At 39.6% G+C, this 27,338-nt stretch overlaps 3 protein-coding genes across 3 annotated transcripts in view; 2 read left to right on the top strand and 1 right to left on the bottom strand.

The window, feature by feature from the left end:
• Positions 1-468: 468 nt before the first annotated feature.
• Positions 469-10,048, bottom strand: LOC306860958 (steroid 17-alpha-hydroxylase/17,20 lyase-like; the record flags this gene model as incomplete). The annotated part of the gene is made up of 7 exons (XM_079402981.1): positions 469-713; positions 1,899-2,002; positions 2,607-2,776; positions 4,917-5,026; positions 5,068-5,091; positions 7,937-8,073; positions 10,038-10,048. The coding sequence occupies 7 exons, from the start codon at positions 10,046-10,048 to the stop codon at positions 469-471; spliced, it is 801 nt and encodes a 266-aa protein (XP_079259107.1).
• Positions 10,049-10,851: 803 nt separating this feature from the next.
• Positions 10,852-13,222, top strand: egr4 (early growth response 4). The gene is made up of 2 exons (XM_079402016.1): positions 10,852-11,055; positions 11,236-13,222. Exons 1-2 carry the CDS (start codon positions 10,959-10,961, stop codon positions 12,201-12,203), a joined length of 1,065 nt encoding a protein of 354 aa, XP_079258142.1. The 5' UTR covers positions 10,852-10,958; the 3' UTR covers positions 12,204-13,222.
• A 3,758-nt stretch (positions 13,223-16,980) lies between these two features.
• LOC306860957 (F-box only protein 41) overlaps positions 16,981-27,338 on the top strand; it is a gene marked incomplete at both ends in the record, with an annotated part of 13,487 nt that continues 3,129 nt past the window's right edge. Inside the window, 9 exons of the mRNA XM_079402980.1 lie at positions 16,981-17,609; positions 20,278-20,470; positions 20,804-20,877; positions 21,728-21,966; positions 23,080-23,210; positions 23,283-23,366; positions 25,096-25,211; positions 26,564-26,716; positions 27,300-27,338. The exon at positions 27,300-27,338 is cut by the window's right edge and continues 57 nt beyond it. Coding sequence (XP_079259106.1) covers positions 16,981-17,609; positions 20,278-20,470; positions 20,804-20,877; positions 21,728-21,966; positions 23,080-23,210; positions 23,283-23,366; positions 25,096-25,211; positions 26,564-26,716; positions 27,300-27,338 — 1,658 coding nt within the window. The remainder of the gene's footprint in view (positions 17,610-20,277; positions 20,471-20,803; positions 20,878-21,727; positions 21,967-23,079; positions 23,211-23,282; positions 23,367-25,095; positions 25,212-26,563; positions 26,717-27,299) is intronic.

The raw sequence follows: 27,338 nt of genomic DNA, 5'->3' as shown, positions 1-27,338 counted from the left end.
AACCATGATATATAAAATGTTCATAGGCATATTTTTTAATCAGAAGCCCGATTTACTCAAAAATACATACAGATATCTTATGCAAAAATGTAAAAGAAGAAATCACAGGTTGTATCTGGAACAGCTTAGTAACAGAATATACTGTAGTATTAAGATCATTCTCATGGCATTGACTGCTTCATATATATCAAAAACTACAGCTAGAAATAAATACACACACTGGTTTCCATTTTTTGTAGGGACTCTACATAGACGTAATGGTTTATATATTGTGCAAACTATTTTCGGTCGCCCTACACCAACCCTACACCTAAACTTCCTACTAATTCAGATTTTCAATACACTCCATTCTGTGTGATTTATAAGCTTGTTTCCTAAAAAATGTCCCCATAAGGTCAAAATTTACCGTGTGTGTGTGAGAGAGTGTTGCAGTGTGTGTGTGTGTGTGTGTGTGTGTGTGTGTGTGTGTCAGTGTCGCGGTGTGACTGTGACGCTGTAGCTCTGAGGCTGGAGCACTACACCGAATCGTCCCTGCAGCTCAGGCGGAGAAGCCCCTGCCGGGATGCTGAAGTGGAAGCACTGCAGGAGGCGGCTGGCGAACAGAAAGAGCTCGGTTCTGGCCAGAGATTCTCCCACACAGACCCGTGGACCGGCTCCGAACGGCAGGAAGCTTCCCGGAGTCACTCTCCTCCCCGACGAGTCCAGGAACCGCTCTGTGTGGAGTGCACAGATTAAATTACAGCGGTGTGCGTTTCACAAACATCTGCAGCTCAAATAATCCAGGACACAACTATACAGAAACATGACACATTTAGACTGATGATACACGGGGCAACGTTTTGACCAATGTTGCGGTCAGCATGCAACCAGGTGAGACACAGAGCCCAGAACCAATCTAAATTATCCACATAGAAATTTGTCACCCATTCTCAATGGGAAGGTGTCCAAAAAAACACTGCTCAATCCGACTGATGCATAATAAGACCGATCATCCTTTACTTTACCTGGGTTCTATGAGACCTGTTTTTATGTTATTCGCAAATTAACTTTTATTTTTTCCACTTTAATTTTTCTGGATAATGTTTTAGTTAAATTTAATTTAATTCTAGCACAATTAACTTATGAATTTAACAATTTTAAAGTTTTTTTCCCAAAATTCTATTTGAATTTTTCTCTATACTGTTTTTTTTATTTATTTACTTACTAATTTAATTTGAATTCAGTTTTTCCACATTTATTTTTAGTTTTAGTAATCAGTTTCCAATTTAGTATGGCTAATTAAATGAAATCATGAAACAATTTAACAACTGTTTATTAAGCCAAATAAATATGCTCTATGAAATCTGATTTATTTTTTCCCAAAATATATTTAAATTTTTCCATTTAAAGTTTCACTGGAATCAATTTTGTTCTGATTTTAAATCTCTCAGGTTTGTGTTTTAAATGGCTAAAATAAATGTTAGTAATCAAAAAGCATGTCTAATTAACTTAAGTCATGAAACATATTTTGTAAATTAAATTTAAAATCAACATAATACATTTTTAGGTCCATATGAAATCTTTTATATTTTCCCCTAATTCTGTGTTTCCTGTTTTAAGTGTTCTGGATTCATTGGATTTATGTTTTTGGTTAGGGCCCTATTAAATGTTTTATTTTATTCTATTCAGAAGTTCCTTGTTGTCTGTTTTAATATTTATGGATTTAATGCAAATTTATTATTAGGTGGTAAGCAAATGAAGGCAAAAAAATATATATTTCCTTCACTATTTAACTGAACCTTTATTTTGGCAGTTTGTCATGAAGACCTTTGAGTTTCTGCAGGTGTGCATATAATATGACAATATATCTTTTATAGTGCCAAAATATGGTTTCTGAGCAGAATGAATGATTTTCTTACCGGGTCTGAATTGCTCAGGCTCGTCCCAGTGTTCGGGGTCGTGGTGAATCGCCCACATATTCACCAGCACACGCGTTCCTTTAGGAACAGAGTGACCCCCCAAACTGCAGCACAGAGGCATTATGGGTAATCAGACATCTCACTGCAAACCCAGCATCACTATGTAAATCAGTGAGATCTTTCTAACATTACAGCAGATACTGACATAAAATGATCTAAATATCAGCGGCCGCTCTATATCTCCAGTAATATGTCTCAGTAAGATGAGATGTAAATGATCCAAACATATAATGCAATGCTGATCGAGAGATGAAGAAATAAACGCTCCTCAGAAGATGTGAGATGAAGATCATTCCTCCGCTGAGGAACAGAGAAAGTAAAGCTTCTGGAAACAAACGCTCCTCAAAAGATCCTGATGATCAGATTTGAGACGCACTGATTTATCTAGAAAATGATTGATGGAGAATCAAGTAAAGCTGAGCTGCTTCAGTCCAGTAAGTGTTCATCTGGAGATATGACTGCAGTTATTCTGACGTGTGTGTGAGTGCATGTCTGTGTCTCTGTGTGTGTGTGTGTATGCGCGTGTCGAGGATCTCAGAAGTTTTGCAGCAGTGAAATGTTTCCTTGTGCTAGAATCTGATATTCTAATTACAGGTTCTCCTCGTCGCCATGGTAACCTGCTTTTCACTCCAGTATTGCCATGGTTACCTGGTGTCCTGCATAGCAACGTGCGGGATGAGAATGGGGCTGACGGGACGGATCCGCATCACCTCACAGAGAACAGCATCCAGGAACGGCAGATGAGAGCGGTCGCTCAGAGACGGAGCACGAGCCTGACCCACACACTCATCCAGCTCCGAGTGAACACGCACCTGCACCTGCACACACACACACGCACAGACACACACACACACACACACACACACACACGCACAGATACAGACACACAGACACAGATACAGGAGCAGTGTCAATGCTTCAGTGTGTGTGTTTGTGTCAGGTGTCCCTACACTTAAAGATTATAATAATGAAAATGCTAAATGTCTTGATTTATATGAACAACAATAATGTATGGCTTTTATATAAAAACTAAAATATTTGATGATATTCTATATAATTTACATTGACATTTACAAAATTAAAAATGTCACCAGAGTTTACATATAGGAGCAAAGAAGTTTCAATATATAACATTTATTAATATATATATATATATATATATATATATATATATATATATATATATATATATATATATATATATATATATATATATATATATATATATACACACACACAGCCCTCCAAAAGTATTGGAACAGTGAGGCCAATTCCTTTATTTTTGCAGTAGACTGAAAACATTTGGGTTTGACATCAAAAGATGAATATGAGATGAGAGATTAACATTTCAGCTTTTATTTACAGGTATTTTCATCTGGATCTGATACACAACTTAGAAGATAGCACCTTTTGTTTGAACCCATCCATTTTTCATGTTACCAGAAGTATTGGAACATGTGACTGGCAGGTGTGTTTTGTTGCTCTGGTGTGTCTTATTAACTGATTATTCAAACAATAAATAGCACTGAATGTCTGCGCTCAGTTTCAGATCCGTGCAGACTGCATTTATAGTTAGTTAGACGTGTAACCAACATGAAAACCAGAGAGGTGTCTATGGGTGAAAAACAAGCAATTGTGAAGCTGAGAGGAGATGAAAAATCAATCAAACCATTGCACAAACACTGGCAATAGCAAGTACAACCATTTGGAATCTCCTGAGGAAGAAAGAAACCACTGGTGTACTAAGTAACACCTCAAACGGGTAGATCAAGGAAAACATCTGCAGTTGATGCAGAAACATTGTGACAGCTGTAAAGAAAGACCCTAAAACAACTGTTAGTGACATCAGCAACAACCTCCAGAGGGCAGGAGTGAAGGTATCACAATCTACTGTTCGCAGAAGACTTCATGAACACAAGTACAGAGGCTACACCAGAAGATGCAAACCACTCATTAGCAAGAAGAATAGGAGACGAGCCTCAGAAATTCTGGGACAAGGTTTTATGGACTGATTTTATGGACCAAAATGATGGAAAGGCTAAAGTTTGGAGAAAGAAAGGATCTGCTCATGATCCCAAACATACAAGCTCATCTGAAACACAGTGTACACAGGTGTACATTATAGTACACATTACACAAGTAATGCAATGGCTTGGGCTTTCATCGCTTCTTCTGGGACAGGCTCATTAATCTTCATTAATGATGTAACACATGATAGCAGCAGCTAAATTAACTCAGAAGTCTACAGAAATATTTTGTCTGACAATTTACAGAAAGATGCAACCAAACTGATTGTGAGATCCTTCATCATGCAGCAAGATAATGACCCAAAACATAATGCCAAAACAACAAAGGAGTTCATCAGGGGCAAGAAGTGGAAGGTTTTAGACTGGCCAAGTCAATCTCCACACTTAAACCCTGTAGAGTATGCATTTTGCCTGCTAAAGAAGAGACTGAAGGGAGTAACCCCCCAAAACTGAAAGAGGCTGCGGTGAAAGCCTGGAAAAGCATCACAAAAGAAGAATGCAAAAGTTTGGTGATGTTAATGGGTCACAGGCTTGATGCAGTTATTGAAAGCAAAGGATTTGCAACTAAATATTAACTCTTTTTCACTTTAATCTGTTAATTCTATCTGTTCCAATACTTTTGGTAACATGAAAAATGGGTGGGTTCAAACAAAAGGTGCTATCTTCTAAGTTGTGTATCAGATCCAGATGAAAATACCTGTAAATAAAAGCTGAAATGTTAATCTCTCATCTCATATTCATCTTTTGATGTCAAACCCAAATGTTTTCAGTCTACAGCAAAAATAAAGGAATATATATATAAGCACACAAAGTTTGAAAATTTATATGTATAGAATATCATTTAATATAATTAATATCTATTATTATGTTAAGATCAATTCTCATTAGTCTAAATATAAGTCTGATAGTACCAGTATGTAGCGGTGTATACCTGTGGGTGGTGCATAAGGAAGGCTATGGTCCACAGCAGTGTGGTGGAGGTCGTCTCCACACCGGCTCCAAACGCCTCCGCCGCCGTCATCAGCACATCAGCACATGATCCTCCGTGATGTCATCCTCCCCACCTGACCCCTTCATCTGACCAATCAGAAGAGCATCTAGCAGGTCTAAAAGACAACACAAGGTCATAAAGACAACACAAGCATCTGTAAGTTTCTCTGTGTGTGTGTGTGTGTGTGTGTGAGTGTGCGTATGCGTGTTAGTGAGTGAGTGAGTGATTGTGTGTGTGTGTGTGTGTGTGTGAGTGAGGGAGTGAGTGAGTGAGTGTTAGTGAGTGAATGAGTGAATGAGTGTGTGTGTGAATAGTGAATAGTGAATGAGTGAATAGTTCTGAGTTTATATCACAATTCTAAGTTCATATCACAATTCTAAGTTCATATCGCAATTCTAAGTTTATATCGCAATTCTAAGTTTATATCGCAATTCTAAGTTTATATCACAATTCTAAGTTTATATCGCAATTCTAAGTTTATATCACAATTATATGTTTACCGCAGCGTTTGACCTCGAATCTGTGAAAGGACAGAGAGGAAAAGACATATATATCACTAATCATCACTAATACACACACACACACACTTATATTAATGAACTGTTTGTGTGTGCGCGCATGTATGTATAGTGTGTGTATGTGTTTGTATAGTGTGTGTGTGTGTGTGTGTGTGTGTGTGCGCGAGATAGAGAGTAAATGTGAATTCTGGAAACCAAATCAAATGTCCCTGAGCAAAATGAAATCATAAACACTTCACGACCCAAAGCATCATGGGAATTGGACAGATTGAGCAGATGCACTGACTCACTGAACATGTATATTAAAATCATTAGTGTGAATGAAAGCCTTTAGTGACAAACACATGGATCACTGCAGCTGCCATCGCTCTGCACTGTGCAAAACCAGTCACCGAAATAACCTGCTGTCAATAATCAGAACACCCTAGCAACCACCTAGGAACTGTCTAGCAATGCATTAGCAATCACTCAGAACACCTTAGCAACCACCTAGCAACCGTGTAACACTACACTAAAAACCAATCAGAATACCTTAGCAACCATATAGCAACGCATTAACAATCACTCATAACCAATAAACTAACAACCACTAAGAAAGAACACCTTAGCAACTACACTGCTCCACCCTAGCAACCGCCCACAACACAGAGAACCCAAACCAAACGCAGCTGTGCTTTTCTCTGGTTTGTACAGATTTCTCTCAGGCTGGATTTGTTTCTGGCCCTGATGAAGACCTTCTCAGACTCAACACAGAATCATCGAGGCTTTCAAAGCATTTGTCAGTCACTTAGTCAGTCAAGGACACACACACACACACTGAGAAAACACCCACGTGAAGAATAAAAGTTTGCGCTCTATATACATCGGTGCGTGTCAGGCCGTGATGCTCCTGTGTGGGAGGAGTGAAGCTGAAGTCTCTTCTCTCTCCATCGAACACAACACACAGAAACACATCAGCACAGATCTGGGGTCAGTCAGCAGCACTGCTCTTTATCATCGGGCTCGTCTCAAACCCTCTGCAGAAACACCAGACACCTGTAGCTCACATACAGCACAAATCAACCCTCAAAAACTAATACGACCAGAGGATGATGGACACTTTTGATAGCCATAAATCTCAACTACATTTAAAAAAATTTTTTTTAAACGAATATTCAACTTTATATAAAGAGCTAGCCAATAATATAGTTGCATTTTAAGTAATCCGAGTACTCGCATAATGCATTATATATAGCAAATTTCAACTGTGTTATTGTTTATATATCTGACCCGGGACCACAAAACCAGTCATAAGGGTCAATTTTTTCAATGTCAAATTAAGTTGATACATTTACGTTAGGAAATTGACAAAATATCTTCATGGAACATGATCTTTACTTAATATCCTGATGATTTTTTGCATAAAAGAGAAATGTATAATTTTGATCCATACAATGTATTGTTGTCTATTGCTACAAATATAGCTGTGCTACTCATGACTGCTTTTGTGCTGCAGGATATAAAAAAAGTAACTATAATATCATCCATCTATAATCTGCTACTATAAGGCATGAAGATATTATAAACACTAACATCACGATTTTCTGCAGAAACAATGTTATATGTATGTGAAAAATGCTGTACAAATAAATTTATTTGACCACATCAACAGCTTGTTCCTTATTTTAGTTGTTTTATATGTTAGAATTTTATAAAATTCATTAATTATACATATTGACTAAAGTAATGGCTGGATATTACCATGGTGTGGTGTTTCCTTTGGTGGTTTTCGGTGTAATACATCTTAAATACAGATATGTTGCAGAACCTTTTAATCTAGATACAATTTAGTGTTTAAAACTGCATTCTTCATTAATCAATGTCAATTCACAACAGCCTCCCATAACGTCAACATGCCCTATATCAGGGACTAATGAATTTTACTTGAACAGGTTGAAACCAGTGGATGAAAAAAGAGGTTAAAAAATCCCACCGGGACATGAGCTATTTCTGAAGACCAGAAAATAATACTTTTTATAAGAACATAAGGCTAGCAACCACACAGAACACTTCAGAAATCAAAAAGCAACATCCAGTCAAGACTTGTATCTCAGCTAAATCCTATCATAACAAACCATACATCAATGGAAAGATTATTTACTCAGCTTTCAGATGATGTAGAAATAAAATTGACCCTTTTTTTGTGGTCCAGGGTCACATATGTTGCATCAACCAGGGAGTTCTTAAATATCCTTTATTCTGTTGTTCACCATAAATTATAGGGTAGTTCATAGTTTTATTTTAACTTACAAAAGGCGTTTTATACCAAATTATGTTCTATATCATTTGATTTTCAGCGCATATGAAGCTAACGAACTCTCGGGTTTTCTGTAGCTAGCATTCAGTGTTTTGCAGCTTTTTCCAGGGCATATTCTTCCTCGTTTGCACATGTATTATTCTCACTCAGAAGCGTGAGATCCCACACCTCCAGCACGGCGGGGGCGAGCGCGTATTTTTGGCCGGGAATGCCTCGCGTTTGACAGCTGCCGTTACCGGGAACGGGCTGCCCCGGAGCGCGCCCACGCCTCGACAATCCCGCTCTGCAACGACAGAGAAGTCGCCAAAAAAACATGAATCACGAGCGACAGGCTGTCACAGGCGTTTATAGACAGAGCCTTGTTTGGTCTCCGTTTCCGGAAGCAGAAAAATGCAATGCGCTGCAAGACACAACGATAATGACATTAAACTTCAGTATGCATTAATATTGGCCTTCAGTCTACTGCATAACATGCACGTGCACTGTATATATGCAAATACAAAAGCCTAATAAAATAACACGGTTGGTCTATTACAGTATAGGACCACTTCAGGTACAATAAGCTACTTTTAAGAATAAAGTGACTCTAAAAGTGCAATATTTTACTCTATATAACAGTTTACAGTAAACATGTTCAACATAGCATTTTAAATTCCTCACACATTTGTCTCTACATAAACACTGTAGAATACACTCTTAAAAAATAGTTCACCTACAGGGGAATAGGTCCCCTGTTTTTTCAACAAAACTATAATACTTGAAACAAAAATTAGCAAGTTACATTATATTATATATGCACGTTTTTACAGCGTTGCTCATTATAACCAACCACACACGATTCTGTTGAGTTTAGGAATAGACTGAAACTCATCATAAATTACAAAAGTGCAGATGTACGTACGATAAAAGTAAAGAGATTAATTTATCATCCAGATTATGAGAGGAGTTATGAGTGCTTAAACACTGACTGTGCTCATTTACAGTGCATTCTTTCACTGCATGATTCAGTCTAATAAAATACATTTAGAATGATGCCAAAATGTATTTATATAATTTCATAAAGTTAATCAATATCACACAAAGTGACATTTTTTTCGCAAAAATTTCAAATGTGATATTGATTTTAGCCTATACAACAGTTCAATAAACAAGAAGTTAATATTAATAGACTTTATTACCATATTGCCTATTTCGCCAACAAATATAATCCCAAACACTGTTTTGCATCTCTGAGCAACATGATGGTGATTCATTCCTGAATGAATCAACTGTTTAAATGATTCGGTTCAATCGCAATGACTCACTTATTAACAGTGACTTGCTGCCACCTGCAGGCGGTTTTAATTTCACATTTAAAGTACCTTTTCATTTTTTTTTTATAATTTCAAATATCAGTATTCAACATTTTAAGATTAAAATATCCACACATTATGTCTGCATGTGTAACTGCAGGTTAAATGCATCCATGTCCTGCATTAAACAGTGTGTAAACACATCTAAACACCTCTTCAGACGCAGCTTCTGTGTTTCCTCTGCATTGCAAAGATTTATTTTGTTGATAATGATTTTATTTGTTTGGTAACAGCCCCAAATGTCTTATTCTAATTGACTTTATTGATTAAATATAAGAATAATAGGCTGATAAAAACATCACAATAATCCACACCACTCCAGTCCATCAGCTAACATCCTTTCACATGATTAGATTATTTTACCTGGGAGTCAGACAGCTATAAAGAAGGATAATTCTTAAAGTAATTAGTTAGCTTCATTTTAAATGTCATTTTTTTCCAGCATGGGGGATCTGAGACAATCAAGAAGACTTACTGATATTTAAGATGTGCTTAACACCTAATACATTTGCTTGAAAAGCAAAACTGCATAAGATATTAGAATTTCTTTTTATTGAATAAACTTGCATGCATTTCCCCCACTTGTTTAGGCACCTTACACAATGAACCAATGTATTTCTTATTCCACAGCAGTGTTGCATTCATATTAGAATGAAACGGGCATCCCAAACTCCACCTGAGTCTCATCATCTAATGAATGAAATCTCCATGGGTGCTAAAGGCTGGATGCTGGTTAAATGTTATCATCAAAAGAAACTTTATGACTTGAAAATCATAGATGCAGCTGCAGTCCAAACGCGCGCCACGGCTCATTAGGCGATCTGAAGAAATGAAGCGTTACATAACACGGGATAAAATGAGACAGCGGAGATCTTATTCTCAGTCGCGCTTTTACCGTGTGATCATGATCTTACATCGTTTGCATACATGCAGCGTTTATGTAATGCGAACTCTTTCGACTCATATTAGCGATATGAACGTGCACAAGCATAATAAACGATCTGCTCTTGATTGCCAGGTCGATTTAGCATGATGCATTTTTGGAAGATGTATGCATGCATGATGAGTGTCGCTGTCCGCGGTGCTGAAACGCTCTGAATGCTGCAGGCGACGGAGGCTGATGCATCAACTGCACAACTGATCTAACCAGTTTCCTTTACAAAACATCAGGAGAAGGAGGGCAAAGTTGATGCAGACCTGCAGTTACGCAACAGATGGGTGTAGATGCAAAGCAGAGACTTGATATTTGACATATTTCCTCTTGCAAATCAGTATAATCTCTAAAATGCAAGCAAGTGTGGCTCGTCTGTGGTTAAAAGTCTGTTATATCCGCATCGCATGGGCTTTCAGTGTGCATTCATTGCCTCGCTGCTGCGGTGCATCGTTTTAACCCATCAGATCGTCTGTCAAAAGTCACCCGAGGCGCTTTCGCTTTGACACTGTTCCATTGCGAACATAATGGCCGCCTGTCATTCACAAACGCGCCTCATTTTTCCGCAATGGTCTTCAGGAAAGTCGCCGCTACGTCACGCCCCGTGCCCATTTTCGGAGGGGAACCCCGTCACATCCTCTGCCCATATTTGGGCAAGAGCCGTCCAGAATCAGCACACGGCGGGGAATCCTCCTGTCGACGTAGATGAGCGGTGGGAGGAGCCTCGGCGGAGCCGAAAGATATAAAAGCGGGACGAGGAATTCCGGTAAACGAATCGACGGAGACCAGAACCTGAAGCAAACCTATCTGAAAGGGAATCCTAAAGCAGGATTGTTAATCAGAAATTATTCCTTGTGGATTTTGCGCCAGTTTCACGTCGACATCATGCTGAACACCGTGGACTTCAGCGCTTTGGATCTGCTTTGCGCACAAACCTTTACTCTTGAGGGACAATCCGCCGTTCAGAATCAACCTGATGCTGGTGAGCACTACATTTTATCTTATTCATATTAAATCAGTACATTAACTTCTAAAAGCACCTGATCTATTGATAAAAGAGATCAAATTGCATGCAATGCACTAAATGCAACAGCACACTTATAGTCCTGATGCAGTGAGTCAACAGCTTATGTAACGCATCTCTCTCTTCTTCCTCTCGCAGCTTGCGGTTTGTTGAAGCCCAAAGCGGAGCCGCTGGACGCCGGTTTCCCCGACTGCTCTAACGACGGCTTCCCGCCGTCGCCGCTCACCTACACCGGCAGCTTCTACACGGAGACCGGGCCGTGCAGCGCAGACGCGCTTCTCAGCATCCTAACAGAGATCGTCGGCATCTCCGACAACTTCTCCAGTAACTCTCGCGGAAGCGCGCTGTCGCGTCAGGAGTCGCTTTTATCCACCGGCAGCTCGCTGGGCTCGCCGGAATCGCTGTGCAACGACTCCCTGGACGAATTCGCGGAGGCCAACTCCCGCGTCAAGAGCGAGTTCGGCGGCGGCAGCTGCTGCAACGGCGGCGATCTGTTCGACGGATTCGCTTCTCACGAGCCATCAGACCTGGATGACATCATTGACCTGCTCTTTCCATTGGGTCCCGAGACCGACTCGGTTTTGGACACGTGGATAAAGCAAGAGCCGCTGGAACAGACGAGCGCGTTAAACTTCCAGGTTCCCGTCGCGGCGCATGAGAACAGCCTCTACCGGACTATCTCGTACCCATGCGCCACAACCGCGTTCCTGGACTCGCTGCTGGCCACCAATACGCGGAGCGCCAAACCGCGCGGCAGGAAGGGTGCGGCGCGCGAGAAGTCATTCTCCTGCCCGGTTGAGAACTGCGAGCGTCGCTTCTCGCGCTCCGACGAGCTCAATCGCCACATTCGCATCCACACCGGCCACAAGCCCTTCCAGTGCCGCGTCTGTCTGCGCTGCTTCAGCCGCAGCGACCACCTCACCACCCACATGCGCACGCACACCGGCGAGAAGCCGTTCTCCTGCGATGTGTGCGGGCGACGCTTCGCGCGCAGCGACGAGAGGAAACGGCACGGACGCGTGCATCTCAAGCAACGCGAGCGGATGCAGCAGAAGACAGAGCTCCTGGCCGCGGCGTGCGCGTTTTCCCTCCCCGGACTCGCGTAAGCTCGCGGCGCATTCAGCTGGTTGAGTTCTAACAGAGGTTTATGGCTCGCTCGCTCGCACGCGGCGCATGCAACGCATGTAGCTCATGTGCCAGAGCAGCTCTGCGGTCCGAGAACTGGAAGTGGAAGAGTCTATAAGAAAGCCTGAAGCGAGCTTGGCACGCGAGGGGACGCTTAAAACTCTTTGTCTGCGGAGCCAGACGTGTTTCAGCACTTCCGGTGGTTTAAGTCGCATAAAAAAACATGTGTTTTTCTATCTGCGCTGACGTCCAGAACGTCGTTCTCTCAAACCTCAGATGTTGTTTCTGAAATCTCCTGCATGTCTTGATGTGAACGTGTACTTGTTTTACACTGCTCCACCACGCTGGCATGCGACATGTCATTGTATTTTGATACATCAGTTTTTAAAAGCACACGAAAAGAGCTCTATATATTTGTAGGTTATTGAGCGTAATTTTGTATCGTCGATTTTCAAGAGAGTATACGAAGAATCTATCTTATAGGTTTTCATAAGTGATTGTATTCCACTTTTGACAGTAGAATGTGTTTGGTTGGTTCTTGGGAACCTGATGCGAGATTTAAACCTTCAACATCGTAGTTGAGTTGCAGTAGCACACTTGGATGTGCAGATTGGCCTCTGGATTCTCCTGGGGTCGTTTCGATATTATTGTCTTTTTGCCTTTGAAAACTGTTCTCGTGCAATGAAACGCTGTCAAACGCCTTGTGAATATTTGAGGCTACTGAATGTTTAAAATAAAACTTTATTTATTGACATTATTCCGAGTCTTTAATGATTATGCCAACACACATCTATACATTAGGAAACAAGCTCCACACGTTTGTACACAACTACTCACTAGTGCTACTTTCCACATTGAACACTAATATTGTAAATTCATGTCCCAACTTCTGCTGTATAAGCATCATAACATCTTTCATACTAGGAACAGAAGCTATAAAATTAAATAAACTGAAAAATCTATTTTAAATTAAAGTTCTTCATTACACTGCAAAATATGCAAAAAAAAAATAGTTTTTATGTTGTACTTTTCCTATATTTTAGTAATTAAACAAATCTTTGGATTAAAAATTCATACAGGTAATAAAATAAAAATATTTTTATAGAATACTTTTCTTATACTGGAGTAATTATTAAACACATCATCACATTCAAATTTCATACAGGCAATACAGTTCGTCATTGCATTTTTCAAAAGTTTTTTATTTAGTACTTTTTCTAAATTTAGTAATACAACTAACTCGTGCAATCGTGCAATAAAAAAAAACTGTTAGACTTTTTCAAAATACTTAAAATTATTTTATTTATATATTTTTTAAATGTAGTATTTAAACAAATGAGATCATTCAGATTTCTTACAACCAAATAAATGAATAAACAAAAACAGTAAGTTCGATTTTAACTGTAAAAATACTGATTTTATGTTGTAGTTTTGATGTATTGTGGTAATTAAATGTAATACATGTACGTTCGTGATTACATTGAAAAATAAAATGTTTTATAATACTTTTCCATTTGGTGGTTTTCACATGAACATGTCAGTCTAGCGCCATCTATTGGTAGACAATGAAACACCTCAAATCTCTTTCTTTCTGTATTTCTCTCTCTCAAACGTTTTTTGTTTTTGTGAAAAGTGGGTTCATCCCATAGGCGTAATGGTTTTTATACTACACAAACTGTAGGTGCTATTGCCCTACACCAACCCTACACCTAAACTTAGCCCTCACAGGAGACTGTGCATCTCTACTTTCTCAAAAACAAACCCTCACTCTGTATGATTTATTAGCGTTTTGAAAAATGGCGACATGGGGCAATATCCTCATAAATCACCTTCTCCTTGTAATACCTGTCATACCTGTGTCATTATACACATTTGTATAATCCTCATTTGTCACAAAAACACACACAGAGAGAGAGAGATAGACAAACTCTGTTATATTTTGTGAGAGAAGGAAAAGTGTATCCACCTGGCAGCGCAGTATGTATAATCCTGCCATATTATGAAGGACAAAGACTAAACCACTTTTTCTTTATCAATGCTCTCTATAAATATTTACCTTGTTTTTTTTTTAAATCTATATGCCTGTATAACTGTTTATTGCTTTGGCAACGTTGTGCTATTCCACAGTCATGCCAATAAAGCTCATTTGAACTGAACTGAATTGGACACAATTGTAGTAGCGTATTTTAATCAAACCGAGTTGTTCTCGGATCGAAACGCACCGGCGGAGCTTCAGCACCACGAGAGTCTGGACAGCGCCGCGCGCGCACGGCATTCACAGCGGCGCGAGCCCCACAGAACGTAACGCGCGCGCTCCCGCATAAAAGCTTTCTTCTTACCGCTCTATTTCACGCTCCTCGAGCGGTCCGTTTCTCCCAGACCGGGAGTGACGTCAGAGGCGACCGGAGCGGCTGGGTCTGTGGAAGACGAGAGTCCAGACAGAGAACCGGTGGGTTTTACCGACGGGGTCGGTGTGCATGAAAACGAACATTTTTAATGCTGCACGTTCATTTGAATAATCTACTGCATGCTTCTAGATGATGCACGTGAAGTTCTTGGGGTGGGTCGCGTGATTCACACACATTCCGATACAAGACCAGACCGAATTACCAAACGACCGACGCACTTCCACTGGGTAGATCCTTCTTTCAATAATAATTGCAACTTAAATGAGAAAGCATGAGCAGAAGACTGTTAATCGGTGCACGCATGCATATTTCTAGACTGTATTTCATCTTCGCGGTGTTAATGGAGCTTTTCTGGAACAGCAGCTTTTGTCTTCATCACATTCATGCGGAAATAACGCGGAGCGCGCGCAGAGTCATGCGTGAATTCCAGCGTCACCTACAATATCTCTCACATTCTGATTCACGAGTGTGCATCTGAACTGGTTGAAATTATGTTGAAGATTCACTGGTATGACGTTAATGTGTGTCATAGTTTCCACAAAAATATTGTGCAGCACAACGGTTTTCAACATTGATAATAATCATAATGTTTCTTGAGCAGTAAATCAGTATATTAGAATGATTTCTGAAGATCATGTGACACTGAAGACTGCAGTAATGATGCTGAAAATACAGCTGCAGATCACAGAAATAAATTACAGTTTAACACATATTCACATAGAAAACAGCTGTTTGAAATTATAATAGTATTTCACAATTTCGTTGTTTTTACTGTATTTTTGAGCAAATAAGTGCAGCCTTGTGAGCAGATGTGACTTCAAAAATATTTAAAAAAAATCTTACTGTCCCCAAAATTTAACTAATGTGTATTGAATATATTTATAAATTTTCACCATTACCCATAAAAGAAAAGTTAAAGTAAACTCATTAAATATTATGAAATCTATTTTTGATTATATTTACATAAAAAAAAGATCATAAACACACACTCATGGAGAGACAATTACTTTATACTTGATATCCTAGTAGACAAATTAAATAAATGATGTAAAGAAAGCAGGAAGGAGAGAGATCGATTGAAATAAAGGTGGCGCTGATGCTATATACAGCACATGATTGATTTAAACCAGAGTGAGACTGTAAACACACTGTAAAAAGCGATAAGTGGACTTAACTTAAAAAAAACTTGAGGAAACCTGTTGCCTTAAAATTAACTAAATAATAATTAAAAAAAATAAGTGAATTGTCAAGTTCAAAAGTATCATCTGAAAGCACAGAGACTCAATATTAGTGCACACATACACACTCACTAGTGACCTGCTTACTGTTCACCAGTTTCTCTCTATTACATCACTTCCTGTGAAAACATACATGAGAAACAACAGCAGAGGAATGAAAGAAGTTTGGCTTCATGAATTAAAATACTGTGTTAATATATTAAAATCACCAATAGATGGAGGTAGGACACAGATATGACACACCTCACCTTTAGATTTAGACCATTTAAAAGCACTTTAAACTACAACAAATTGCCTTGTCATGGAAACCCATATACTTTTTATTGTTTGCATATTACTGAAGTTATTCCTTTTCCATTCTTCTTTTTCAGGTGCGATTCTGCATGAACCTGTTTTGCACTGAAAAGCTCCTAAAACACCACAAACATTTCTGAAATGCCCCTAAAACGGTACTGAAAAGCTCTTGAAATGCCCCGAGACACTTCTGAAACAGCTCTAAAACACTCCTAAAGTTACTTAAATACCCAGAATATACTGAAATGCCCCTTAAACACTCCTAAAAGTTACTAAAATGCCCTTGAAAGACCCCAGAAAATACTGAAAAGCTTTTGAAATGCCCTAAAACTCTCCTAATGTTACTGAAAAGCCCCTAAATTCTCTTAAAGGTTACTGAAACGCCTTTGAAACACTCCAGAAGATACCGGAACACCCCAAAACGCTTCTGAAGGTATTAAAACTTCCTTGAAATACACCAGAAGATACTGAAACACCCCAAAATACTTACTAAAACACCTCTGAAACGCCCAGAAGAAACTGAAACGCCTTGAAGAACTTCTGAAACACCCTTAAAACACTTCTAAAGTTACTGAAAGGTTCCTGATGTGTTCTTGAAATGCTCCTTAAGTTACTGAAACATTCTTGAGATGCTCCTAAAGTTACTGAAACATTCTTGAGACGCTCCTAAAGTTCCTGAAACAATCTTGAAATGATCCTAAAGTTCCTGACACAATCGTGAAACACTTTTAAAGTTCCTGAAACGCTCCTGAACTCCAAATGATCTCACCATGCGACTCAGGAGTTGTTTTTTGAGTGTATGAGCACATTGTCACAGTATGTCGACCAGCACCGAGCTGCCAGTGCACTGCCCGACCTGCGGAGAGGCATGTGGGTTTGGAGAGCACCTGTCCAGCTTTCACTCCTGCCAGAAGCTCTGTCTGACCCCTCGCCGGAGCTCTGAGGGTGGACTGATGTCCCTTTATGCCCGGCGAGAGAACGAAATCGACCGCCCCCTGCGCCTGGAGCTCCTGGATGCCCTGAGTTTGGCCTGTCCGCTTCGAAAGATCCTTATCCAGAGGGACTCGCCATCGTCTCTGTCTCCAGTGCTGGCGGTCGCTGTGAGCTCCAGAGCCGCAGAAGCGGAGGCAGATGCCGGACACGCCGTGGCCCAGCTGGGAGTGCCATGGCTGGGCAGGCTGGCGGTGGAGGCCCGGCTTCAGCAGCTGGCGCTGGAGGTGCAGGAGCGTGTGTCGCTCAAACTGGAGGCACTGCAGGATGAGGTAAAGCGGAGGAGCGCGGAGGTGAGGCGGGCCAGGAGAGAGAGTGAGCACATGCACAGAGAGAAGCACCAGGCAGAGGAGCGGGCGGCCGAACTGGAGCGGCAGGTGGACATTTCCGTGGAGATGCTGGCCAGCCTCAGATATGAGCTGAGAGAGAGAGACGAACAACTGCAGCGCAAACAACAGTGAGTATATGTTTAGAGTAGAGGTGCACTGAAATTTCGGCAACTGAATATATTCGTCTGAAATTGCAAAAAAATTATTTTCAGTTTCGGATGAAATAGTTTTGGAGGGATGAAATCTTTGACCGATGTTTAACTAACTTTTCTGATGGCGTGTTTTGAACATGTCAGTGTTTATTAAATGGACACAACTACTACAGGTAAACATGTCAGCTAGGGGTGGGGATCTGTAGGTACTTTAAAACAGGTTTGCCAAGGTTTGTGTAACAAAATCAACCCAATTACTACTCAAAAATAGCCCAGTCATGGCCAAACCTATCCCAACCATGTTCTGGGGGAAATTGGCTATCAAAATTGCGTTCCGGGGGTCCCCTTCGGTCGAAACGTGTTCTGTGGGTCGCTTTAATCTGCGTAATGAAAAACAACGAAAAGGTAGCCCAATTACGTTCTCAACATTTTGAGAACATTATTCTATAGGCTCATTGGAAATACATGCCTCTACCTAGTACTACATTTCTCCAAAACTCAAAAAACGTAAGAAAATGTATGAATCGCTGCAGTTTCCAGTTGAAATGAACGCTCAAGGCAATTAAAATCCAACCACTTTTATTCCTTTTTACGGTCAGAGTTTCCATTAAAAAAGCCTAATTTTCAGACAATTCTTTGCACAATATTATGTTAGGACTTCAAAACATGCTGTGAGATTTGAAAACTTGCTACTTGCTTTTGAAAAAAAGATACTTTTGAAAGTTAGCATCACAACTAGATCTTAAGTGTGGATTTTCTAACGCAGTAGGTTTGTGTGGTAGCTCACACGATACAGCATTGGACTTGTGAGGTGAAGTGCTCCGGTACGAATCCTGTGAATCTACAGTTCCCGAACCTTTGAATTCTGAACTGCTGCAATACATACCTGAAGTGACATAATAAAGATGCAGCAACACCAACTTGAAGCAACGTAACAGAAACACAGCAACGTAACAGAAACGCAGCAATACGTCCCCGAAGCAATCTAACGAAAACGCAGCAATACATACCTGAAGCAACATAACAAAAACGCAGCAATGTAACAGAAACGCAGCAATATGTACCTGAAACAACGTAACAAAAATGCAACAACATAACAAAAACGCAGCAATGTAACAGAAACGCAGCAATATGTACCTGAAACAACGTAACAAAAATGCAACAACATAACAAAAACGCAGCAATGTAACAGAAACGCAGCAATATGTACCTGAAACAACGTAACAAAAATGCAACAACATAACAAAAACGCAGCAATGTAACAGAAACGCAGCAATATGTACCTGAAACAACGTAACAAAAATGCAACAACATAACAAAAACACAGCAATGTAACAGAAACGCAGCAATATGTACCTGAAGCAACATAACAAAAATGCAACAACGTAACAAAAATGCAACAACGTAACAAAAACAGCAATGTAACAAACGCAGCAATATGTACCTGAAGCAATGTAACAAAAACGCAACAACGTAACAGAAACGCAGCAATACATACCTGAAGCAACATAACAAAAATTCAACAACGTAACAAAAATGCAACAACGTAACAAAAACGCAGCAATATGTACCTGAAGCAATGTAACAAAAACCACAGCAATACATACCTGAAGCAACATAACAAAAATGCAACAACGTAACAAAAATGCAGCAATGTAACAGAAACGCAGCAATACTCACCTAAAGCAATGTAACAAAAATACAGTAATACATACCTGAAGGAATGTAAAAAAATGCAGCAACGAAACAAAAACAGAAATATGTGCCTGTACCAATGTCACGTATTGAATGCGTGTTTTAGCACCACTCATTGGACATTTCACTTTGAATCTGCCGCGAAACATGCAGTAGGACACATAATATCAGTGTTGCACAAGCATGTATTTCCAATGAGGCTGGGTTGACATTATTAAAGACCAAATAACTTCTATTTCGTTCTATTAACGTTACAGGAAGAACGTTTGTTTGTAACTTTGACAGAACCTTACCAGAATACGTTTTGAGAAGTTTCCGGTTAGCTGGGATACCGAAGAACTTTACTGCGACTGGTTAAATTTATCACCAAGTTCAATTACTTAATTACCAAAATTAAATTAAGAATGTTTGCTAACGTTCACAATAAGTTATAAAATGTTCATTCTGAATGGTTTCTGAGTGTCCGTTTTTTTTTGTTTTTTTTTTCCTGGTTATGTGAACGTTAAGGAAACATAATATAGAAATGTTACTTTTGAGTATTCTCTGAACATTCCGAAATATGTACAGTAGTACATAAACATTTAAAAAACGTTAGATGAACATCCAACGAAAATGTTTCAGCAAAAAAAGGTTCCATTAATATTAATGTATAAATAACGTTTTGATATTAAAGACCAGATTAAAGACCAACTTTGAAGGAATGTTCTATTAATGTTACAGGAGGAACATTTGTTCATAATTATGAGAGAACCTTCCCAGAACATTCCCTGTTAGCTGGGATGTAATATTGAAAACCCAAACTGAATTACCACAACTTTGGTTTTGATCTATATAGAAACTTTTAATTTTGGTTTCTGTGTTTCGGTAAGCGAATCATTTTGGAGCATCACTAGTTTAGATGGTGTGTGAGATGCGTGTGAATGCTTTAATGCATGTGTGTGTGTTTTAGGGAAGTGTGTGAGCTGGACAGGTTTGTGCGGGACACGGCGCTCCAGGAAGCCAGCGCAAAGATCCGTCTGCAGCGCTTCATCGAGGACCTGCTGGAGAGAGCAGAGAGAGCCGAGACGCAGCTGCAGAACCTCCACGATGATGTCACTTCCCCTCACAGATACCTGGCAGGAAGCAGAGCATCAGGCTACCAGGTACAGAGAGTTCATTACTGGATTGAATCAGCTCAGCTTTACTTGATTCTCCATCAATCGTTTTCTAGAAAAATCAGTGCGTCTCAAATCTGATCATCAGGATCTTTTCAGGAGCGTTTGTTTCCAGAAGCTTTACTTTCACTGTTCCTCAGCGGAGGAATGATCTTCATCTCACATCTTCTGAGGAGCGTTTATTTCTTCATCTCTCAATCAGCATTGCATTATATGTTTGGATCATTTCAGTCTCATCTTACCAAGATATATTACTGGAGATATAGAGTGACCATTAATATTTCTCATACATCAGCAGTGAATGTATTGTGTGTTTGACAGAGGAGTTACAGCGTGTCTGGGATGAGCAGGAGATCTTCTCATGTGTCTGATTACAGAGCCGCTCAGTACTACAGGTACATTACTAAAGATTTACACAAGAATCACATCTGTTCATCAGCATACATCCGTCCAAACGCCTCACAACATATTTAATACAATATTGTGCAAAGACTTTAAATGGGTCGTATCATAGAATGAATGAGAAACAACAGTCTCATGTAGTGTTATTGACGTTTTATTATAGTGTTTTCATATTTTGAATTAGTTTTTATTTTTGTATTATAATTTTAGTTCAAGTTTTAGTCATTTTGTTCTGTGTTTTTGTGATTTCTTTATTTTTTGCCTTGGTAATTATTTGAAATAAAATAAGTTTACGTTTTTTTCACTATTTAATTTTAGTTAACATTTATTTTCTCAAGTAACATTTTTTATGATTTCATTAATATTTTGAATTAGCTTTTATTTTTATTTTTGTGTTTTGATTTACTTTTTTTGTATTTTTAGTGATTGTGTTGTCTTGTCATTTTTATTTATTTTTTTCAAACTATTAATATTTTGTTAGTTTTAGTTTAATTTTTTATTTCCAGTTATTTTTGCTGCTTCACCTTATACTTCTTTCACTTAGTTATGAATCTATCCATCTATAAACAAATGTTTTGTAAATGTAATTTGGCTGCACACTGGACATTTATTGGAACTGAACCTCAAAAATAAATCTTTAGTTGTCATACAGTAAGAGTACAGGCCAAAAAGCAAGCAAGTAAATTAATTAATTAAGAATTAACTAACATGGATAGAATTCGGCCTTTTGCTTTAAGCCAAAGTCTCTATTTGCTCTGCATGTATTCTCATTGCTGCCTAGGAGAGACTCCTGAGATATAATAGACTGATTGTCTCGTGACGGCTGTGATTGGTGTGTCTCAGGTTCGAGCGGAGGCCGCGCACGCTGTCGGTGGGTTCAGGCGGCTGTGAGGGTCACTGGGACGGACGGCAGTATCAGCACGTGTTGTGTGGAGCCGTCGAGGGTCCCGACAGTGGCTCCGAATCACCCTGGATGATCCAGCACACACACACTGACGCCGATTCAGACAACTGGTCACTTTACACCGCAGAATCACTGGACGACACACAACACACCGGATGCAGGACCTACAGCCGCACCGGTACAACACACACTCGCGCACGCACACACGAATCGCTGGAGTCATAGTAGAGACATTTATCAAATAAATTAATACTGTTATTAATCAAGGACGCATTTAATTTATCAAAGATAACAGTATAGACATTTATAAATGTTACAAAAATATTTATATTTCAAATAAATGTTGTTCTTTTGAACTTTCTATTCATCTGTGAATCCTGAAAAATTAAATGTATGACAGTTTTCACAAAAATATTGACAGCACAAGTGTTTTCAACATTGATAATCAGAAATGTTTCTTGAAAAGCATATTAGAATGATTTCTGAAGGATCACATCACGTGACACTGGAGTAATGATGCTGAAAATACAGATTTGATCACAGAAATAAATGACAGTTTAACAGATATTCACACAGAAAATGGCTATTTTAAATTGAAAAAATATTACAAATTACTGTTATTTTTACTGTATTTTTGATCAAATAAATGCAGCCTTGGTGAGCAGAGAGACTTCTTTCAAAAACATTAAAACAAATTTACCAACCACAAACGTTTGAACGGAAGTGTAAATACACATGCACAATTCTGTTTATATTAGAGAATAAACACACAAATATACAGTGCTACTTTGTATCAGTGTTATTTTAGTATTCCTGATACTATAAAACATACTAGGTTATTTGTTTTTTTAGATTTTCTGTTTACATTTTAATTTTAGTCAAGGTTTTAGTAATTTTGTTGTTTGTATTTTTTTTTTTTTTTATGTCTACATAGTAGTGTTTATTAATTTATATTTATTAGTTTTGGTTTATTGAATATTGGTTATTTTAATACTTCATTAAACTAAATGAAAATGAGAAATGTTGAAATACAATAATTGTTTTTTATATTTTCAGTTAACATGTTACAGTATTTCAAGTAAAAAAAAAATATATATATATTTTTTTAGTTAATAATTAACCAGATTCACACATAAAGACACATTACGATTCATTGAAAAGAAGAACTGATTATAGTTATTAATTTAAATAGATTTTGCCTGTACAAAACTATGTTTAGTGTTGCTATGTGGTTGCTAGGGTGTAAAGTGTGTGATATCTGTCAGTTGTTGTTGTGTGTTGTTGTGATCAGGTCCAGATCTGCACTGGTGTGTGAACAGATCCAGTGAATCAGCCGTGTGTTCGGAGCGTCTGAGGCTCAAAGCAGCGCTCTTCTGTGTGTTCACTTATCTGGACACGCGCTCGCTGCTCACCGCCGCTGAGGTGTGTGCGTGTTAGATATATGACATGTGCAGTGTGTGCTTCAGTGTTTAAGTGTGTGTGTCTGTCTCTCAGGTGTGTAAGGACTGGCACAGTGTCGCACGCCATCCTGCTGTTTGGACGAGAGTAACACTGGAAAACACACGAGTGTCATCAAAGGCAAGGAAATACACATACACATACACATAACATACATACATGTTTGTTTCCCCATATTAGTAAGGACAGCTAATGCCATTTTATCTTAATAGAACTTTTTTTTAAAGAAATTAATATCTTTATCAAGTATGCATTGATCAAAAGTGACAGTGGAAACATTTGAGTGAAAGAAATATATAAATGAAGATGAAATCCAAAATATTAGCTTTTTTTTAAACTGCTTACACACATTTTCAAACCTTTGCCTCTTTTTTCAAAGTGTTTTATGAAATTGAGCCAAAGGCTGAGAATTAGTGTCTGGTTTTGTATATTTGGTGTGTGCTTCTGCTGTTTGAGTGTCAGCTTTCAGAAATTGTGTGACAAGGAAAGATTTTGTGTGTAAAAAAAGTGTTACGGGGCGAACAAGACATGCAAATCCATTTGCTTTATTCCAAGACGTGGTCACAAGAAAGGCAAGAGTCAAACAGGTATAACACAGGCAAGACAAAGAGTAATCCTAGGGCTAGCGTGGGGTCTACGATCGGCGAACAATATCCAGAGGGCTTGACATGAGGGGTGATCCAATAACACGAGCCATAGTCCAGGCGAGGTGTAAACAGAGTCCGAAACAGCAGGCAAAGGGTTAATCCAAGATACACAGGCAGAAGATAGAGATACGAATGACTCCGGCAATAAACTAGATAAACTTGACTTAGACTCAGAAAACACGGAAGGGCTCCGTAATGTAGCTATCACTGGGAGAGTGATAAACACTAGACAATACTCAGTGATCTGAACAGGATCTGAGTGGGTGTTATATAGTGTGTGTAGTAGCTCTCAGGTGAGCGTGTGATTGGTGGCAACTGTGTGTGTGATCAGTGCAGTCCAGGGTGATGTGTAAGTCTGTGTGGTGTGAGAGTCAATATGATGGAGAGGTGACCTCTTGTGGCAGTTGGACGGAAGGCCACGAACCTGATTTGTGACAAATGTAAATGTCATGGATGAATATCACCTGAGTAAGTCACTATTTCAAAATGACATTTTCACCTCAGATTTGGAGGTACGTTTTACACAATTGTTTTGATAGTGAGATTTTTAAATATTCTTTATTCTTCAGACATTCCACTTTTTTGAATGGTCACCGCTGGCGTATAATGCAACAAAGATTGGTAGAATCAACAGATTTTACTAACAGATCTACCAAACTCTGATATAATCATGCTGCAATCTTTCTGAAGTTATTTTTACACCCCTGTAATTTGGCTCCGTGAAAAATAAGGTGAAAATGGTAATTTCTCAACAATATAGTGGATTACTCAGTAAATATTGATCCATGACATTTCATATTTCGGCTTTTATCACTATGTATGTGTCTTTCTTCAAAAAAAAAGTTAACGGACAAATAACCAACCCAAGTAAACGCTTCATTTATTTGCACAACTTCAATCCACAAATGCTTCATCCAACCACATGAAGTCCAAAATCCAACGAAAGCAAATCTCCCAATCCTCATGCACCAACAACCAATCTCCCAAACAAAACCAGCAAAGCATCCAAATCAGCAAACATCAACAGAAGATAGAAACTCAGTTCACTTACCTGTTCAGAAGCTTATTTCCACATGCAGGCCACAAACAACCCCTGCCAAAATGGCTTCCTCAGTTAAGAAAAAACTAACCACCTCTAGAGGTCACTGTAGAGCAAAGGCCATCCTAACCTTGTGTGTGTGTGTGTGTGTGTGCGTGTGTAGTTCCTGATGACTCTGTCTCAGTGGTGCTGTCAGACTCAGTCTCTCGTTCTTCACAACCTTAAACCTCGATCCTGTGGCAAGAAGGAGAGCAAAGACGAGTACTTGCGCAGCACCAGGTAAAACACACATACACTCTCTCACACACACACTCACACTCTCTCTCACACACACACACACACACACACACACTCTTACTCACTCACACACACACACTCACACTCTCTCACTCACTCACTCACTCACACACACACACACTCACTCACTCACACACACACACTCTCTCACTCACTCACACACACACACACACACACACACACACACACATACACACACACTCTCACACTCTCTCACTCACTCACTCACTCACTCACTCACTCACACACACTCACACTCTCTCACTCACACACACACTCACACTCTCTCACTCTCATACTCTCACTCACTCACTCACTCACACTCTCACACACACACACACACACACACACTCACACTCTCACACACACACACACACACTCTCACTCACTCACACTCTCACACACACACACACACACACACTCACACACACACACACACACACACACACACTCACACTCTCACACACACACACACACACACACACACTCTCTCTCACTCACTCACACTCTCACACACACACTCACACTCTCACACACACACACTCACAATGGGGCCACGACTTCTAATGGGGAAGTCGTGGCCTAGTGGTTAGAGATTCGGACTCGCAATCCAAAGGTTGCGGGTTCGAGTCTCAGGCCTGTAGGGATTGTAGGTGGGCGGAGTGAATGTCCAGCGCTCTCGCCACCCTCAATACCACGACTGAGGTGCCCTTGAGCAAGGGCCCCCAACTGCCGAACCGAACCCTCAACTGCTCCCCGGGCGCCGCAGCATAAAAATGGCTGCCCACTGCTCCGGGTGTATGTTCACGGTGTGTGTGTGTGCACTTTGGATGGGATAAATGCAGAGCACGAATTCCAAGTATGGGTCACCATACTTGGCCGTATGTCACGTCACTTTCACTTTCACACACACACACACACACACTCTCACACACACACACACACACACACACACTCACTCACTCACTCACACTCTCTCACACACACTCTCACTCTCTCACACACACACACACACACACACACACACTCTCACACACACACACACACACACTCACACACTCACACATACTCACACTCACTCTCTCACACACACTCACACTCTCACTCTCACACACACACTCACACTCTCACTCTCACACACTCACACTCACTCTCTCACACACACTCACACTCTCACACACACTCTCACACACACTCTCACACTCTCACTCACTCACACACACACACACACACACACACGCATTTCTCACTCTGAGCGCAGAGTTTGTGTATTCTCAAACATGGCAGCCAGTATGAAGTGTTTTAGTGAAGTGTTTTGTTCTCTCTGTATGGAGGGGCGGGCTGGAGGCGGGGTTGGAGGCGGTGCTAAAGGCAGCAGGGCGGAGTCTCATCTCTCTGAGCGTCTCTCATTGTCTCAACATTTTGACGGACAGATCGCTGTGGCTCGTCAGCTGTCACTGCCGCGCCCTGCAGTCGCTCACATACAGGTCACACAAACTGCTTTTCATAAGTAAATATTAGATTTTACATTATCATCAAAATATTGCAGATGCTTTTCTTTAGATGGCATATATATAATAAATTTTTATAAATGTTCATGTAGAATTACCCATACACTGTGATATATTAATTAATTCATTCTTCATATGCAGTTTTTAATCATTCATTTTAAATTAATAAATTTGTTAAAATCTGTTCTTTTAACTTTAATAAAGCTGAATGTTGTTTGTTATGATAGGACAATATTTGGCTGAGATACAACTATTTGAAAATCTGGAATCTGAGGGTGCAAAAAAATCTAAATATTGAGAAAATCACCTTTAAAGTTGTTCAAATGAAGTTCTTAGCAATGCATATTACTAATCAAAAATTAAGTTTTGATTACGATAGGAAATATAATATCCTAATGATTTTTGGCATAAAAGAAAAAATTATAATTTTAGCCCATACAATGTATTGTTGGCTATTTCTACAAATATACCCCAGAGACTTAAGGTTTTGTGTTCCAGGGTCACATATTATGCTTTGTTATCAATGGTAAATTGACGCAGCCGATTGTGATGTGTTCAGGAGTGCGTCGGATCCGGCGGGACAGGAGGTGATCTGGGC

The sequence above is a fragment of the Barbus barbus genome (genome assembly GCF_936440315.1).
Source record: "Barbus barbus genome assembly, chromosome: 41".
In the NCBI taxonomy this organism is placed as follows: domain Eukaryota; kingdom Metazoa; phylum Chordata; class Actinopteri; order Cypriniformes; family Cyprinidae; genus Barbus; species Barbus barbus.
The sequence above is the reverse complement of the archived record's forward strand: the minus strand, read 5'-3'. Positions and strand labels throughout refer to the sequence as shown.